Source organism: Chanodichthys erythropterus, chromosome 3, assembly GCF_024489055.1.
Source record: "Chanodichthys erythropterus isolate Z2021 chromosome 3, ASM2448905v1, whole genome shotgun sequence".
Lineage (NCBI taxonomy): Eukaryota > Metazoa > Chordata > Actinopteri > Cypriniformes > Xenocyprididae > Chanodichthys > Chanodichthys erythropterus.
In genome coordinates, this window is record NC_090223.1 from 43070513 (window position 1) to 43088785 (window position 18273).

The window sequence follows — 18273 nt, forward strand, 5'->3', positions numbered from 1 at the left end:
AGTGTGAAGGTGTTGATTGTCAACACTTTTCAGATGGTGTAAAGCCAATACAACAGCGAAACTACCAAGAATCTGTGTGTAAAAACGGTGATGCAAGTTGACTAAAAACAATTTTAGCCAGTATTGACAAAAGATCATGTTTTTAGGCTAGCACGTGGGGTTAGGTACAAGAACCGGTTCTTTCGCCGATACTGAAATAATCTGACTCATGTACCATATCACACTGAACCTCGTGAACCAAGAGCTGTTACTGTTATGAGACTTAACTCAGTGTTGTTGCTGACTGGTTGTGCATAAGCTTTTTATGAAGTTAAACATTCATGAGTTTTGTGTTAATATGTTACCACATTACTGTTTGTTTTTTTTAGTATTTCAATATATAGCCTAAAGTTGGGTCCAATTTTGAAGGAATGCCACCAGTAAAGAGTCTGTGAATATTCATAAAAGAACAGCATTATATGTATTCAACAATGTATATATGTTCTGCTGAAATCTGAAATGATCTCATTTGGCAACACTGTTGAAGGCAGTAAGTGCAATAAGAATTGCATTTAATTTCCCAAATATTTCTTCCTAAAATGTACTAAAGTAATCATTAAAACCACCCAAAAACAAGGGTGAGTAGTAATAGTAGTATAATTTTATTTAATGTCATGTCAGCATCTGAGGCTATTATTCAATTCCAAAAGTACAAATATCACATAAATACAATAAAAACCAAGCATGCAAACAAACAAAAACACAGAAAGTAATCTTGTAAATTATACAAGATTTTTAAAATTAACATGAGAAAAATTCTAAAAACTTTTCAGGGAAAATCTAACTAAAGTTCTTAAGTAAAGTCCTAACTTCATAAAAGAGCTTTCTACTTGCATTAAAACCAGGACAGTCCAATAAAATATGTTTAACAGAATCATGCAGAGCATGCATAGAGTTGGGTCTTCACCTTAAAGCAAAAATGCATGAGTCTTGTTTGACCTATACGACATCTTCTGAACACCACTTGATCAAATCTGGTTTTAAGGGAGATTAAAAGTCTGTTTGAGATTTCCGGATGGATTTCATGTAATTTATTATCTGCGCACGTATCCTATTCTTCTCGCCACTTATGCAATATAACAATTAATAATAGGTCTGATATCTGAGGGAGGAATTTGACATTCTTTTACTTCGTGATTAAAAGCCTCCCTTGCAGCTGCATCAGCTCGCTCATTTCCTAAAAGTCCAACAAGGGTGAGTAAATCATGACAGAATCATCATGTCGTTTCAAACTTTCTACATGTTACAGAGTTCCCAACTACACTGGAGTCCAATGACATTTCTCAAAATATCTTTTATGTTCCACAGATGAAAGAAAGTCATATACAGGGTTGGAACAACTATCCCTTTAATGAAATCGTTGAGGAACCAGAATCAGAATCATTCAATTCCCTCACTTGCTAAATGTTTAGGTAGCTACTGTCTATAAACAAGTATAGATGAAGTTCTCTCTCATTTACACAAACTAAATGATATCAGTTTGAAAGCCATCACATGAAACAACCGAAAACATACCAGCAAACACAAGATGCTTAGAATAAAACTGAAAAATAATGTTCTCTCACCCAAACGCCTAAAGGGAGCACTCACTGCATCTACTGATGATTATCATACAGATAAAAATCTCGCAAGCTTTTTTCGGTTACCCAAATCCTCTGGGTTTAAACGCCCTGCGAGACTAAACAGTGAAGCAGCCATTGAAGAGATTCAACACTCATTGTTTCATGAGACAGACATTCCTTGTCCAATTAGAATTCCTTTCATGGGCCCAGGGGGGAGAGCAGCACAGCTGGAGGCGCTGGGTTTGTCTGCAGCCCGAAAGCTCTCCACCTCTGCTGTGGACATCTCTTCCACAAACAAACTCTCAAGTGGCCACAGAGGAGATGTTGTGAGACACAAACACATCTGCATAAAATAAAGACCAACTCATTCAGAGCTTTCTCGTTTGTGCGGGAACAAAATGTCTTTATATGGTGCTGTCATCACCTCCATCAAAGTAGTTCATTGTACATACAATGTTGAGTTTGATGTCAAAATAGTTCTGTCAGACAGAAACTGGGTCATGGGAGATGTAAAAAAAAAAAAAAAATATATATATATATATATATATATATATATATATATATATATATATTATGTCCAACTAAAACTTGGCATACATCAACGGTCAACAGGAAAGAATGGAAAAAGCAGTAACACTTCACAATTTCATTTGACACAAGTTAACTACATGAACATGAACTAACTACAAAGTGTTTATTAATCTTAGTTAATGTTAATTTCAACATTTACTCATACATAATTAAAATCTAAAGTCATATCTGTTAATATTTGAACCTGAGCTAACATTAACATTAAACAATATTAACAAATGTATTGTTAGGTAATGGTAGTTAATGCATTAACCAATGGGACCTTGTTGTAAAGTGTATCCAAAGATCCAAAAATGAAAAATGTGTGTAACCTTGTCCATTTTGAGTCTATAATACGATATAAAGCACATAACCTTGTATTTTTTCATTTACTAATCCGTCTATTCCACAAACTTTAAAAGGGCACTGATATGTCAACAGTAGATTTGATTTACAGAGACAATTGTAAATCCAATCCTTCAGGGCACTGTCACCATGTCTGCGATGATATCACAGAGATCAGTATGCATCAATCATATCCTGTTCATTTCCAAGCAAGAAGCGATTTCAAAAGAGTAGGGAAAACATCCCCAAGAAAACCCCATCGGTGGATTGTGAAACGGTATCTTAGCATTTAAAGATCAAGCACTGTAACCCTTTGTTAACCTGCTTCACTGGGCAAACGTTATAAGCAAAGACAACACAAAAAGTCTGCCACAAATGGTGGTCTTAATATCTTAATATATAACGGAGACACTGCCATCCAGATGAGGGGAACCGAGAAAACAGCTGCCTCTGCTTCCTTCATCCGGTTAATACTCAGCTGATTTATGACTAATCCAACCTAACAAACCATGCACGGGAAGCTGCTTTCGGCTGATAACGCTCACATAAGTGAAAATAAAGCATGTCCATGGACTATTGTGCTGTTTATAGAGATGTTGATGAAATGAAAGACTGCTTATCGTCTTAGCATGCGTTTAGCATGAAGAGCCAGGCTGCTGCAACTCGCCCCAGCAGAAGCTAGCAGGATAGTCATTCGCTTAGCCTTCCACACACACACACACACACACACACACACACACACACACACACACGAGCGACAAATACACAGCGATACGAACCTAACTAGAAGTATGAAATGATAATCAACTCCGTAATGATTCAATTAAAACGACAAAAGAGCTTATTTGTCGGCGTTTTACCTGTCAGTCGGATTTTGATGCTTGACCCGTTCCTTCGAGTCCCAGGATTCGACATCACTCCCACAAAATAACCAACCAACTTTCTCTCAGGATAAACCCAAGACGCTCGCTTCAAGCGGATATAAAAACGTATAAAAACGCGCTACGCTAATATGTGGGCTGTGCATGTGTTTCTAGGCGATAAAACGGTATTATTTCCGTCTGGCAAATCCCCTGTAGCTTTCAGACTTAACAACACAGGCTAACATTTTTTTGAGCTCAACGGCGTTCTGACATCACGTTAGTACAGCTGTACGTGCACGTACTCGCGCTGGGGCGTGCGCGCTCGCTTTTCCGTCTGGCGCTGGCGTTTATGGTATGTGATGTAAAAGAATAAATTAGTCATGTGTGTTCTGACGATATCCAAAGCTGAATTACTTCATGAAAACTCGTACGTTGGCAATTTTTTAAGAGGTGTCATTAAAATTATTTTTTTTAATGATTTTTAATGATAGATTGATTTCATGATTTCAAAACACTGCTTTATGAAGCTTTACGAATCTTTTAAGTCGAATCAGTGATTCGGATCTCGTATCAAACCGATAAACTGTTGAAATCACGTGACTTTGGAGCTCCGATCCACTGATTCGATTCGTAAAGCTTTGTGTTTTGAAATCGGCCATCACTATATATTGTTTAAAAGTCGTTATTTTGTTTTGTTTGGCGCACAAAAGTATTCTTGTCGCTTTATAATATTAAAGTTGAACCACTGAACTCACATGAACTGATTTAAATATGTTTTTTGTACATTAATGGATCTTGAGAGTTACATTGGCATTGCTGGCTATGCAGGCCTCGCTGAGCCATCGGATTTTATCAACAATATCTTAATTTGTGTTCTGAAGATGAACAAATGTCTTACGGGTGTGGAACGACATGATGGTGAGTAATAAATGACAGAATTTTCATTTTTGGGTGAACTAACCCTTTAAGTGAATAAATTAGCATTTGGTAAGAGGTTGTTGTTTTGGCTTGTAATAAATAGTAATAACCAGATGATGAATGCAGATGATTTACATTAAATTTGCATGATTGCATTAATTGTGGCTTGATAATTGTCATGTGGTAGCAGAAGCAAATAAGGTTGGTCTGAGGGGAAAGGATTGGATTTGAGGACTTTAGCAACTGGAAACAATAGAGCCATTTAATAGTGTTGTGCGGAAGAAAAGCCAATCCACATAAACAGCAGGCTAATGAGGGAGGCAGGCCACACATTGGCCTTTTTCAATCCATCACCACTTTAATGAGAAGAAAGGCATTGTGCTCTTGGCATTATAATGAAATGTATTTGATCTGAAGACTCATTAAAATAGAAACAAATACATATTAATGCAATTAATCAGTTCATTGCGTGGGATGCAATGTGGTTTAATGATGCACAATTCAAAAATGAACATGTTGAATAAATAGAAACATTCTTGATCGATTCTTAAGGACATCTTATAATTATGGCATATCTTGACACTTTGGAGCTCATGCAGATATTGGTCAAAAAATATTGCTCGTTTTGAAAATCCAGGCGATTAAAACTAATATATTGAAACTGTATTAATGACACACTTAGGGAAAAAAAGATTCAGTGGGTTTCACACTTTATGCCTTAACTTAAATTATGTTTAATGTTTTTTTTTTCCAATTTGAGTGCTAAAGTATGTTTACAAGATGCTTAAGTCATAATATTTTAGTTTATATTCACATATTATAATATTTTATATTTTATGAAATCTATTAAAACTAAATCCCAAAAAATTATCCCATGATGAGAACCCCTAAGAGGTTCTATATATGACGTGCTTGACATTTCTAGTTTTAAGGTTCTATTACTATAATTTTAGTAAAAATTAATTTTAGTTCAAACTTAAATTGCAAACTATTAGCTGTGGTAGCATTTGTGTGGTTTGGATTTTAGAGAGTGATTGCAACACTAGGGCGCTTATAATTAACAAGATAGTTCGCCCAAAAATGAAAATTCTGTCATCATTTACTCACCCTCATGTCATTCCAAACCTGTATACATTTCTTTGTTCTGTTGAACACAAAGGAAGATATTTTGAAGAACGTTTGTAACCAGGTCACTTTGGGGTACCATTGACTTCAATAGTAGGAAAAAAAATACTATGGAAGTCAATGGTGCCCCAGAACTGTTCAGTTTCCCACATTCTTCAAAATATCTTCCTTTGTGTTCAACAGAACAAAGAAATTCATACAGGTTTGGAATGACATTAGGGTGAGTAAATGATGACAGAATTTTCATTTTTGGGTGAACTAACCCTTTAAATGCCTGAACTAAGCAACAGTCATTGAGGAAGTCTAACTACATTCACAACTAATTATATATGAGCGAATGTTTTAGAATGTGGTACATATCCTGTAAACTACCCCAAATATGAAATAATGCAAACAGATGCAGTGGATAGACAGTTTATTGACCTAATTTATTCACTCAGTTGAGAAGTTGATGTAGCTCACTCCTGCCATCTCTTGGTCATGTGATAAATGCAGGAATTGATTGTTTGCCCGCTGAAACAGACAAAGTGCAAAGAAAAGATCTATTAACTGAATGATTAATTGATGAAGCAGATAAGGAATTGAATGAAAGTGTTTGGGTGGGGTTGTGGGGGTGTTGGGAGTCCCCATCAGTAGACATCGTCTTCTGATTGCGTTTGCCTTGTGTCCGTCCCCTACGCCACTGCCGGTGATCTAGTCATCTCAGAATATACTGCAGAGTTTGGATACCTAATTAATGCATGTAGTCGACAGGAACAGCTTCTGTGTATCCAGCAGCATGTGTTTGTTCACATCGTTGAGTTGGCACTCTTATTAATCAACCCCTCATGTGTCCACAAGCTTGAATTTAGTGTTGTGAGAGTGGTTCAAATAAAAAAAATTAAAAAATCATATCATCTAACAAAATCATTTTATTAGAATGAAGTTATAGTAAATTATAAAATAAAAAATAACTCAGTTGGTCAACTCATCCATTTTTTTAAGCAATAGAAAAATAATATGAATATAGAAAAAATCGAATAAAGTCATGAATGCAAATCTAAAAATCTAACTGATTATATACTCAAGAAGACACAGTTTGCAAATGAAGATAATACATAAACTTAATCTTATGCAGTTTTATTTCTTAAGCATTTAGCACATTTTAAGTATGTTAAGATATTTGGACTAGAAAAAAAGACAAAAAATATGATTTTCAATGCAATGTATATTGAACAAAGACATTCTTATTATTTTTATCCAGCCACATAGAATTTCTAGCTGTTAAAGGGATAGTTCACCCAAAAATGAAAATTCTGTCATCATTTACTCACCCTTAAGTTGTTCCAAACCTGTATGAGTTTCTTTGTTCTGTTGATCACAGAGGAAGATATTTTGAAGAATGCAGGAAACTGAACTGTTCTGGGGCACCATTGACTTCCATAGTATTTTTCCCCCTAATAAAGTCAATGGTGCCCCAAAACAGCCTGGGTACAAACTTTCTTCAAAATATCTTCAGATAGTAGTAAGTAGCGTAAGTAGAATAGGGAAGGCGTAGGACATACAGCGTAAGCTTTTTGAAGAATTCAGAAAACAGTAGCATGTGCAAGGCAATAATTTGTGTTTATAAAGCATATACAGTTGTATTTTGTTTTGAAAATGCCCGATCGTTTCTCTAGATAAGACCCTTATTCCTCGTCTGGTATCATTTAAAGCCCTTTGAAGCTGCACTGAAACTGTCATTTCAGATCACGTTGGTCATTTTGACCTTCAACCGTCTGGAGTCCATTGAAGTCCACTATAAGGAGAAAAATCCTGGAATGTTTTCATCAAAATCCTTGATTAATTTTCAACTGAAGGAAGAAAGACATGAACATCATGGATGACATTGGGGTGAGTAAATTATCAGGAAAATTTTATTTAAAAGTGGACTAATCCTTTAAGCATGCAGTGTTTCGTTTATCCAACTGTGACTGCAGTGATTTAAAAAAAAATAATGAAATTAGTTTAATATTAATTAATAATAAAAGATAGCAGTTGTGTGTTAGAAATAATACCACTGCTCTGTGTGGAGAAGAGTGATGAGCTTTAAATATCACATATTCCTAGTGGAGAAATTGGTGCTGGCAGGACAGAGAACACCAAAAAGGTCATGCAGTACTTTGCCAGTGTGGGTGCCACTAGAGAGAAGTCAGATTCAAATTTCAAGGCAATCAAATGGTTTTGATGTCCTCTCTGTGGAACATCACACCCTTTTCTATAAGTCAAGGGTTTACACTGAATCATTTACTCCATTTTCTTCCCTGTCCTAGTTTTAGCAATGCTAAAACCACCAGGAACAACAACTCTTTTCCATCTTGTCCTATCTTCTAACACAAAGGTAACAACATACAAAGCTTGCAAGTGCACTGAAGCAGTATCTCCTCAAGGTAGTTCTGAATCACCATGTCATATTTATTCAAGAGACCATTTATCTGAATCCATTTCTAAACTGGTTGGTGAAAACTTTGAGAGGTGACTGATTATTGTCTTACACTATTTAGAACCTTCAAAGCTGCTCTGTATGACAATAACCTGGGCCAGTCTGGCAACTTCCTAAAGCCAAAAGGATGAAACAAAGTTCCCAAGACCTATTTTGAGCTGGTTCATTATGCTGGAACTGTATCCAGGAAAGAAATATTTCTATGTTGTTGCTAGATTGTCAAAGAAAAAGAATCCCAGGTGGGATACAACATTGCAGGATGGCTACACAAAAACAAAGATCCACTGAATGAAACAGTGGTGGGCCTGTTGCAGTCCTCCATGCCTCTTTTGGCTCAGCTCTTCAAAGCAGAGGAAGCTGCACCAGGGGCAAAAAAGGGCCTCTTCCTTCCAGACTGTTTCAGTTTTCTATAAACTAGTCACCTGTAAGTATAACAACATCCCCCCCAAAATATGCACTTGTTTAAACTGATATTTTCTGTGGCTTTGGCCCCAACAGGAGAGCTGAATAAACTGATGACCACACTGCAGTGTGCCAAATGAACAATCAGTTCATTTACATCCATGTTTTGCATTCATATTCTTATTTCTATCTCTTATTTTACTTTTATTTTGTCTTTTGATAAATGCCCTCTGCAAAGGTGTTTGTAAACAAAAGAATTAAAAATGTGCTTTATAAATCAGGATATATTTATTTACTTACACATATAGGAGTTCAGCCATTAAATTACTGAATCTGGATTATGTAGTCATATTCCTAAAATTAAATACTTGTTAAAATACTTTTTTGTTGATTACATGATTACTTGGTATTCACAAAATGGCAGTAGATTAATCATAATTCAATTATTTTCCCTATTTCAGATCATGGCAATGATTTCAAAACACTGCTTCTTGAAGCTTCAGAGCTTTATGAATCTTTTGTTTCGAATCAGTGATTCGGATCTCCTATCAAACGACTAAACTGCTGAAATCACGTGACTTTGGCGCTCTGATTCACGGATTCGATTCTTAAAGCTCTGAAGCAGTGTTTTGAAATCGGCCCATATAGATATTGTTGAAAAGTCTTTATTTGTTTTTTGGCACACAAAAAATATTCTTATCATTTTATAATATTAAGATAGAACCACTGAACTCACATGAACTGTTTCAAAAATGTTTTTAGTACCTTTATGGACCTTGAGAGTTTGAATGGCTTTGCTGTCAATGGAGGCCTCACTGAGCCATCGGATTTCATCAATAATATCTTAATTTGTGTTCTGAAGATGAACGAAGGTCTTACGGGTGTGGAACAACATGAGGGTGAGTAATTGATGACATTATTTTCATTTTTGGGTGAACTAACCCTTTAAGTCCTGTAAGTTGCGAGGTGGAGCCTCCATGGATCGGACTTTGCACATCCCACAGATGCTCGATTGGATTGAGATCTGGGGAATTTCATTGATGAACATCTAAACCTGAAAGATCGTGCTGTTGACTGAGTGTGAAGGACGAAGGCCAAGTCAACACCTCAAACTTGTTGTTGTGCTCCTCAAACCATTCCTGAACCATTTTAGCTTTGTGGCAGGAGCATTATCCTGCTGAAAGAGGCCACAGCCACCAGGGAATACTTTTTTCATAAAAGGGTGTATGTGATCTGCAACAATGCTTAGGTAGGTAGTTCCTGTCAAAGTAACATCCACATGGATGGCAGGACCCAAGATTTCCCAGCAAAACATTGCCCAAAGCATCACACTGCCTCCTCCATTGCTCTGTGGTCCAGTTCTGATGCTCTCGTGTGCACTGTTGGCGCTTTCGGCTGTGGACAGGGGTCAGCATGGGCACCCTGACTGGTCTGCAGCTGTGCAGCCCCATACGTAACAAAATGTGATGCACTGTGTATTCTGACACCTTTCTTTCAGAACCAGCAGTAACTTCTTGAGCAATTGTGGTCTGTTGGATCAGACCACACGGGCCTTGGCCGCCTGTGACGCTGTCACCGGTTCACCACTATTCCTTCCTTGGTCCACTTTTGATAGATACTGACCACTGCAGACCGGGAACACCCCACAAGAGCTGCAGTTTTGGAGATGCTCTGACCCAGTCGTCTAGCCATCACAATTTGGCCCTCGTCAAACTCACTCAAATTCTTACACTTGCCCATTTTTCCTGCTTCTAATACATCAACTTTGAAGACAAAATGCTCACTTGCTGCCTAATGTCCCACCCACTAACAGGTGTCGTGATGAAGAGATAATCAGTGTTATTCACCAACGCACATCCATTAAGCAGCACAGATTGATATTATTTCAGTATACACTCTTGTGTTGTTTGTGATGCACTCTTAATCCTGCACCTGGCAACTGACATGTAACAGCATCCTAAAGGGAATCTGCATTTCCCAAAAAGGCTTTCCTAACAGACCTAAGTAGTTTAAGCAAAATTTGCCCCTGTTAAACAGTAGCTCTCTTTCAAGTAAGGCATACAAAAAAGACAAGACAAAAAAAGAACTGTACATTAAATCCATTATAGATATTAACCCCTTGTCTCTCCCTATTTCAGAAATGGCCTCATTGCCAATTAGAGAAATGTGAGAAAATTCCTTCAGCTCAAACACGGTAGAAAAAATATACTTCTTGAAGTCATTCCTTTCTATCCTTTTCTTAACTGCAGTGTTTTAGTTTCAGGTTAAAACTTTGCTCAAAGTGGCTTTCCAAGAGAACAAGATAAAGGCCAAAAAGAAGAAGCTGTGAGCTGCTCTGGAGAAAACAACTGAAATTTTAAAGAATATTAAAGAACTTGATTAAAAATGTATCACTATTTCCAAAGAAAAGAGTGATGCCAAGAAAAGAGTATATGTCTGTGTGGTTTTCATTTTTAATGTAAATGAATTGCATTTTTACACCCTTAGGAACAGAATACCCTTGCAGAAGCTGAGGAGCGCTGATGAACCAGCCGAAGAAGCAGAATATCAGCATGAAAGAACAGATATGAAAGAGCCGTCAGAGTAGGAGAAGAGCGCTGCCAATGCTTGAAGTGCTAAAACGAGCAAACTAATGGACCTGAGAAGGGACTTGGAAGGCTAGGAGTCGGCTCTGGCAAAGCTAGAGAAGGAAAAACAGGTGAAAGCAATCAAGGTTTTCACTAAAATATGGCTTTAAATTCCCCACACATCTGTTATCATGTGTGAAATCAAGCAAACACATGTTACTGATTGACAAATTAAAATAAAGTAACATAATGATCTGAAATTATTCAGTTTATTGGCTCCAAAATATCTGCTGTGGATCTTTAGGGCCTGGATGAAAGCATTGCCAAGGCCCAGAAGGAAAAGAAAGATCTAGAGAAGTTTCAGCAGGTAAAGTAAGCCAGCCATTACTGGTCAATAATTGATGCTGTTATCACTAGAAAAAGAAAATCCAATGATAACATCCAAGAAGGACAAGAAGCACAGACTTGAAGATCTCAACATTATCTGTAGAAGTTAATGGCTGTGCATTTTGAGGGGGAGGTATATTTACATTATGAAAGTGATTGAAATGTTTATAGATGTCAGTCCCATGCAGCTGCACCAGTCCCTAAAAAGAAGCAGATACAGAAAAACCTTGCAAGCTCTCAGAAGGAATGCTGTTTCTAGATGACACAGATAAACAATCTCAGGACTGCTTATGAGGAGTTTCCTCGGAAACTGTTAGGATATAAAAAGGTCATTTTTGGTATTGCAGGCTCTCAGAGAATTTAGAAACTCCTTATACAAACATATAATATGAGTGACAATTGAACTAAATGTCAATATGAGTTTCTCATTTTATCTGCTTTTTTTTTTTTTTTTTTTCAACATCAAAACTCTTTCTTTCCTTTTTTTCTCTTTTTTTTTTTTTTCATCTGTAAAGGAAACAACATCAAAGTACACTAGAGTTCCTCTAAACTTGTCTGGAGAAAGAGGTCAGAGGTCATGCTGAAGCTTTGAGGACCAAGAACAAAATGGAGTCAGACTTGAATGAAATGGAGATCCAGCTGGACAATGGTTTTAAGAACAACAATGAGCAGGGAGATCTTCAAAAGACTGTAACAGCAGAGCTTTGTACCCACTTGTTTGACCAACCTGCTGGTCAAAACTATTGTTTAAAATTACTATATGGCTGGCTTAAAATAAACCCAAAATGGGTTGGAAATTAAAAATCAGACACATAATTACCAGAGGCAACAATAATAATCAAAAGGTGAATGTTTATTATTATAAAACGGTTAGTTCCTGTCCTTGATTCTTGGTCAATAGCTGTGTTTTATTCACGATAACACGCGGCTATAATAATCGCTTTACCCAACTGTGTGTCTGTGTATCACTACACAACACCCTTAGCAACCACTCTTCGCAACGTAACCAGTTTGTTCTCAATTGATATTAGAGTTCATTTAAGCTTACTGTATTATGTAGAAGAGTATTGTAAGAAAGAGATCGAGTTTATTACCTGCATTCAGATTTACCATTTCCTTCAGGTCAGTGCTATGTTTATAATAAAAAAATATGTTTAAATGCCTGATGTATTATCTTGTCCTTTTAACATTTAAGGGGTTTTCCCATGACTGACAGCGCTAGTCATAACATTTGTCAGATGCGTCTTGTTCCGTGTTCACAACAATTCAGTCTTTTCAATGTAAAAGTCTTCGCTACTGACTGACACACTCATAAAGACAGTGTTTGCCACCATCTAATGGCATAATAATGTAACTTCTGTTGCTGTTCACGGTCAGGGACTATTTTTTTCTGGTAGAAGAAAGGCTTTTAGTGAAAGTTGCATTGATACATATTTTTGGCTTTAAAGGATTAGTTCACTTTCAAATGTAAATTTCCTGATAATTTACTCACCCCCATGTCATCCAAGATGTTCATGTCTTTCGTTCTTCAGTCGAAAAGAAATTAAAGTTTTTGATGAAAAATTCCAGGATTTTCTCCTTATAGTGGACTTCAATGGCCTCCAAACAGTTGAAGGTCAAAATTACAGTTTCAGTGCAGCTTCAAAGGGCTTTAAATGATACCAGACGAGGAATAAGGGTCTTATCTAGAGAAACTATCACTCATTTTCTAAAAAAAAAAAAAAAAAAAAAAAATCATCTTGAACTAGCTCTTCTTCTTCTTCTTCTCTTTTTTTAATTCCAGCAGTGTAGGCGCTGTTAAGTGTATTACTGCCCTCCACAGGTCAAAGTTTGAACTAATTGTTATATACTTGCACTAGAATATTGTATATGACAATTTAGTTCAAACTTTGACCTGTGGAGGGTAGTAATACACTTATCAGTGTCTACACTGCTGGAGTTCAAATAGAGAAGAAGAAGAAGTTTCTCTAGATAAGACCCTTATTTCTCATCTGGGTTTGCTGTAATTTTGACCTTCAACTGTTTGGGCTCCATTGAAGTCCACTATATGGAGAAAAATCCTGGAATGTTTTCATCAAAAACCTTAATTTCTTTTCGACTGAAGAAAGAAAGACATGAACCTCTTGGATGACATGGGGGTGAGTAAATTATCAGGAAATTTTTATTTGAAAGTGAACTAATCCTTTAATATTTGTATTGTGTGGTAACCGTTTTCTAAAAGCAATAAGGTACTCAAGGCTAGTGCTGTATCGTGAATAAGTCACGGCTGAAGGGCGTTGTTAGGCATGACGCAAAGCGGTGACCTTATTGCTTACATAAAAAAATTATTAAACATATTAATAAATGTTGATTTCCAATATATTTTGGTTTAATTTTAAGCAAGTAATACAGTGGTTTTAAACAGTTGAGTTAAATAAAACTACCCAGCAGGTTGGGCAAATATTTAACCCAACCGCTGGGTTAAAACAAATCATTCCTGGGTTTGTCCATTTTCAGCCCAACTTGGGTTGTTTTTGACCCAAACTTTTTTAGAATGTATGTAACGTTATATGTAATATTTTGGAATATTACACAGTCTCTGCTGACAACTTGTGTGGCCTTTGCTCTTTAGAAATGTTCAATGTACAAGAAAAGGACTTTTAAGAGAGACAGGTCATATTTTGAACAACAAAAAAAAAAATGTCCAGAAAACGACACTGTAAAATTGCACAGATATAAAAGAACCTGAACCTGTCTTAGATCAAAAGTAGCCCACTCCATACACTCACTGCCCTCACCATTGTCTTCTGAATGACTTCGCTACAGGGACACGCCCACCGTTCTGCCGTGCGTACGCATGCGCGCTGAGCTGTGTGCCATTTCCTGGATTCCTTGACAGGCCGAAGTCAGGGAGCGAGAGAGCAGTCGGAGTGAATTCGTGTCGACTGTCCAGAGTCCGCGAATTCAAGTCCGTCCACCAGCTGAACAACCGAGAGCTAACATCCTTACGAATATTACCACAAGAAGCGGAACATCGTTTCAGGTAAATGAGGCCTGTGTCATGCCTTTTCCCGACAGCAGGGAGCGGACTGAACCGGCATCTTGAGCAAGGCCTCCCTGATCCTCAAATTTAACAGACCGCGAACATTTGTGTAACTTCGCTGGGATTATGAGAATGTTTACAGTCATGTAAGATGCTACAGACTTTTATCTTTCAGTCCGGAGTCTCTATTCCCGAATTTCATGTAAATTTACTTGAATTAAATCTGTTTTTCGCGTTAGCTTTCGGCTAATGTAGCAAGCAGACGGCTCCCGAACAGAAGCCCACGGCATCAGATATTGATCTTCTGCCTCACCCACGCCCTGAAACCGGGAACTGACAGCCGTCATCTGGTTTTGCCGGTTGAACAGGCGATTTTTGCTTCAGTATATGGTTACAAACAATACAGTGCTTATGTATTTGGGGACATAGACTGACTGATGTGATTTAGCCTCGGTTTGCCAGTTTATCAGTGCTGGTTTACGTTGTTTTTGACACTAGGAAGCCATTTATAACTAAATCCAGAGTGCAGGATTATCCACTTTAATTTCCTGCTCCTAGCACAACAGTGTGAGAAACCCTACATACATTTGTCATGCTAAATGAATACATTTAAATATCAGCTTAGCAATCATATATGGTTGTTTCTTTTCAGGCTGAGCTGCAAATTGTTTGAAGATAATGTCACTCCACCAGTTTTTGTTGGAACCCATCACATGCCACGCATGGAACCGGGACAGGACCCGTAAGAAAGCTTTTCGTTGCTATTTATTCGTAGCTGTTGTCTGTATCCATGTTTTATCATTTTTGAACTAACGCCTCATCTCATGTTTTGTTTTTTAATGACAGAAATTGCTATCAGTCCAAACAATCACGAAGTCCATATATACAAGAAAAGTGGAAATCAGTGGGTGAAAGCTCAAGAATTAAAAGAACACAATGGGCACATCACAGGTAAAAGTCACTTTCTTAAGTTACTCACAAACGTTATGTTGAAATGACCTGTTAACCATTGTTTTTGTGTTCTCTTCCAGGCATTGACTGGGCTCCTAAAAGTGATCGTATTGTGACTTGTGGAGCGGACCGGAATGCTTATGTATGGAGTCAAAAGGACGGCGTGTGGAAACCCACCCTTGTTATTCTCAGGATCAACCGTGCTGCCACGTTTGTAAAATGGTCTCCGCTGGAGAACAAGTTTGCAGTGGGGAGTGGAGCGCGACTCATATCCGTTTGCTACTTTGAGTCTGAAAATGATTGGTAGGTCACAGTTGATATATTGGGCTTCATTGATTTTTTATATATATATATATATATATATATATATATATATATATATATATATATATATATATATATATCCAAAGTGACTTACTAGTGAGGAATACCACAAGCGAGTCATCATGAAGAGGCAAATGGACACAAGAAGTTTCAGATGTTGCTCAGAGTATCATAAGCTACAATAGAGAGGGATTAAAGGAAATGAAAGGAAAGGATTTTTTATTTTGTTTTTTTAAGATGAGGTTAAGTGCTCACGAAAGAGATGAGTTTTCAGCTGTCTTTTGAATATGTTTGTATAATATATGTGTGTATGTGTAAAAATTTATTTTTTTTATTTTTTGTTTTTAGGTGGGTTAGTAAACACATCAAAAAGCCCATACGTTCAACTGTCCTCAGTTTAGACTGGCATCCAAATAATGTGCTTCTGGCAGCTGGGTCATGTGACTTCAAATGCAGGTGCGACTTTGTATATATTAAAGCTTGTTAGCATTGTAAATGTCTCTCAGCATAGAAATAAATCTTTTATTAGCTGTCTGAATCATATTTGTGTTCATTTCTTAGGGTATTCTCTGCATACATCAAGGAGGTGGATGAGAAACCAGCTCCAACCCCATGGGGGTCCAAGATGCCCTTTGGGCAGGTGATGGCAGAGTTTGGCGGGGCAGGAAGTGGAGGATGGGTTCACAGCGTCTGTTTCTCAGCCAGTGGGAACAGGCTTGCTTGGGTCAGCCATGACAGCACTGTCACTGTAGTGGACCCCACAATAAGTTCAACGTGAGTATTGGTTGGTGTGCTTAGAAAAACAATTATTTATGATTTTCTGTTGTAGACATTTTAAACCGTCCTGGTTGTAATATGTCATGCTCATTAATGACTAATAGCTTGTCTCTGTTTTGCAGGCCAAGTCAGTTGAAGACAGAATTCCTTGCCCTTTTGAGTGTGACTTTTGTTTCTGAGAACAACATTGTGGCAGCAGTAAGAACTTTATTTTTTTTTTATTGGTCAAAATGTGTTTGTTCTGTTGTACTTTAGAGGTGACTGCCTTTTTCAGGACCTAATCTAGAGTGTTTTCCACTAGGGTCACGACTGCTGCCCTATGCTGTTCAGTTTTGATGATGGTGGAACCTTGACCTTCATATCCAAGTTGGACATTCCAAAGCAGAGCATCCAGCGCAACATTTCTGCCATGGAGCGCTTCCGCAACATGGACAAGAGGGCCACCACTGAGGACCGCAATAGCACCCTAGAAACCCTGCATCAGAACAGCATCACGTAGGCCAAATGATTTAAAAATTATATATAAACATTACCGTTCAAGAGTTTGGGGAAAGTTTTTTTTTTTTTTTTTTTTTCAATGAATTAAAATTAAATTTGTTCAAAAGTGAAAGACTTAGATTGAAAGAAAAGATTTATATTTCAAAAAGCTGCTCTTTTGAGCTTTTTATTCTTAAAATAATTCTAAAAAAAACTATCAAAGTTTCCGCAAAAATATTAAGTAGGAAAAATGTCCCTTGAGCATCAAATCATCATATTAGAATGATTTCTGAAGGATCATGTGACACTGAAGACTGGAGTAATGATGCTGGAAATTCAGCTTTGCAATCAAAAGAATAAATTACATTTAAAATATATTACAATACAAAAACAGTTATTTTAAATTGTAATGATTTTACGATATTACTGTTTTTACTGTAGTTTTGATCAAATAAATGCAGCCTAGGTGAGTATAAGAAACTTTCTTTCAAAAAGTCATACAGACTCCAAACTTTTGAACTGTAAATATAAATTATTATTAATTTAGTTTTTTTTGTAATTGTGTAGAGTTCTAATTTTTTATTTTTACTTTGCAGCCAAGTGTCTATATATGAAGGAGACAAAAGAGATTGTCGCAAATTCTGCACTACAGGAATTGACGGAGCAATGACCATATGGGATTTCAAGGTTTGTATTTGTATTTTGAAACTTTTATGCCATGAATTTGCTTTCTTTTTTTTATCGCTTGAGTCACAGTTAACCTGATTTATGACCACGTTTGCTTAATTCTTTCCACAGACCTTAGAGTCTTCAATCCAGGGTCTGCGGATCATGTAAAACTCACACAGATCTAGCATGACACAGCACAAGCAATGCAGCTTGAAGACTAACAAGGAGATTTCCGATAACACTTCTGAAAGTTTTTAAATAAAAAAAAAAAAAAGCACTGAGCAGTGGTGTGAACTGATGTGACACTCTTAAAAATGGAAAAAACACTAATGGAAAAGGGGGTTAGGATCTTTGTTTTCTTTTTGTTTGTTTGTTTTTTTAAGAAAAAAAATTCTATGCCAAAGCTGGCACCCCAGCAGTGTGTTACGGTTGATCAAGATGTTCTGGCTCTCCAGAGAAACTGGAGAGGAGTTAAATTAAAAGGAGAATTTTATGTAAATGGTCTGCTAGAAATAAATGACGTATACTACACACCATTTGCGAATGTTGTCTCATTTTGTTTGAATCAATGCCTTTGTATCACTGAAATCGACTGCCTTTTCCAGGCTAAAAGGAAACAACTTGCCTTTAGATGCAACTAGAAGATGAATTCACTAGAAGACACACATAAAGATTCATTCGTAACAGTTTTGCTTTTGTTAGTAATCATAAATCAGCTGTGCTGATGTAGGGCTTAAAAATGCAACAGAGGAGAATGTGAAGGGGAGTTAAACTGAAAACCCTCCTCATCAGCAGACAGCCGCCCACACAAGGA

The 18273-nt window shown here is 37.0% G+C and overlaps 2 protein-coding genes and 1 long non-coding RNA gene across 7 annotated transcripts in view; 2 read left to right on the forward strand and 1 right to left on the reverse strand.

The window, feature by feature from the left end:
- The window catches only part of smurf1 (SMAD specific E3 ubiquitin protein ligase 1), a 44744-nt gene extending 41097 nt beyond the window's left edge, over positions 1 to 3647 (reverse strand). For both annotated transcript variants that reach the window (XM_067382404.1, XM_067382403.1), the window contains exon 1: positions 3377 to 3647. In XM_067382404.1, the coding sequence (XP_067238505.1) occupies positions 3377 to 3431 (55 nt within the window). In that variant the 5' untranslated portion in view covers positions 3432 to 3647. The remainder of the gene's footprint in view (positions 1 to 3376) is intronic.
- Positions 3648 to 3823: 176 nt separating this feature from the next.
- On the forward strand, positions 3824 to 10969 carry LOC137017778 (uncharacterized). 2 transcript variants are annotated; one of them, XR_010894637.1, is made up of 3 exons: positions 3824 to 4297; positions 7150 to 7294; positions 10773 to 10969. It is a non-coding gene; the product is annotated as an uncharacterized lncRNA (long non-coding RNA). The 2 variants fall into 2 exon arrangements; XR_010894636.1 differs by lacking the exon at positions 10773 to 10969 and adding an exon at positions 7714 to 9364 and having other exon boundaries at positions 4189 to 4297.
- Positions 10970 to 14090: 3121 nt separating this feature from the next.
- On the forward strand, positions 14091 to 17990 carry arpc1a (actin related protein 2/3 complex, subunit 1A). 3 transcript variants are annotated; one of them, XM_067375824.1, is made up of 11 exons: positions 14285 to 14407; positions 14501 to 14828; positions 14914 to 15003; positions 15108 to 15212; positions 15293 to 15515; positions 15885 to 15992; positions 16098 to 16310; positions 16436 to 16511; positions 16615 to 16808; positions 17387 to 17477; positions 17589 to 17990. In XM_067375824.1, exons 3-11 carry the CDS (start codon positions 14940 to 14942, stop codon positions 17625 to 17627), a joined length of 1113 nt encoding a protein of 370 aa, XP_067231925.1. In that variant the 5' UTR covers positions 14285 to 14407; positions 14501 to 14828; positions 14914 to 14939; the 3' UTR covers positions 17628 to 17990. The 3 variants fall into 3 exon arrangements, with proteins under 3 accessions (XP_067231911.1, XP_067231925.1, XP_067231919.1); XM_067375810.1 differs by lacking the exons at positions 14285 to 14407; positions 14501 to 14828 and adding an exon at positions 14091 to 14261; XM_067375818.1 differs by having other exon boundaries at positions 14298 to 14828.
- The last annotated feature ends 283 nt before the right edge of the window (positions 17991 to 18273 follow it).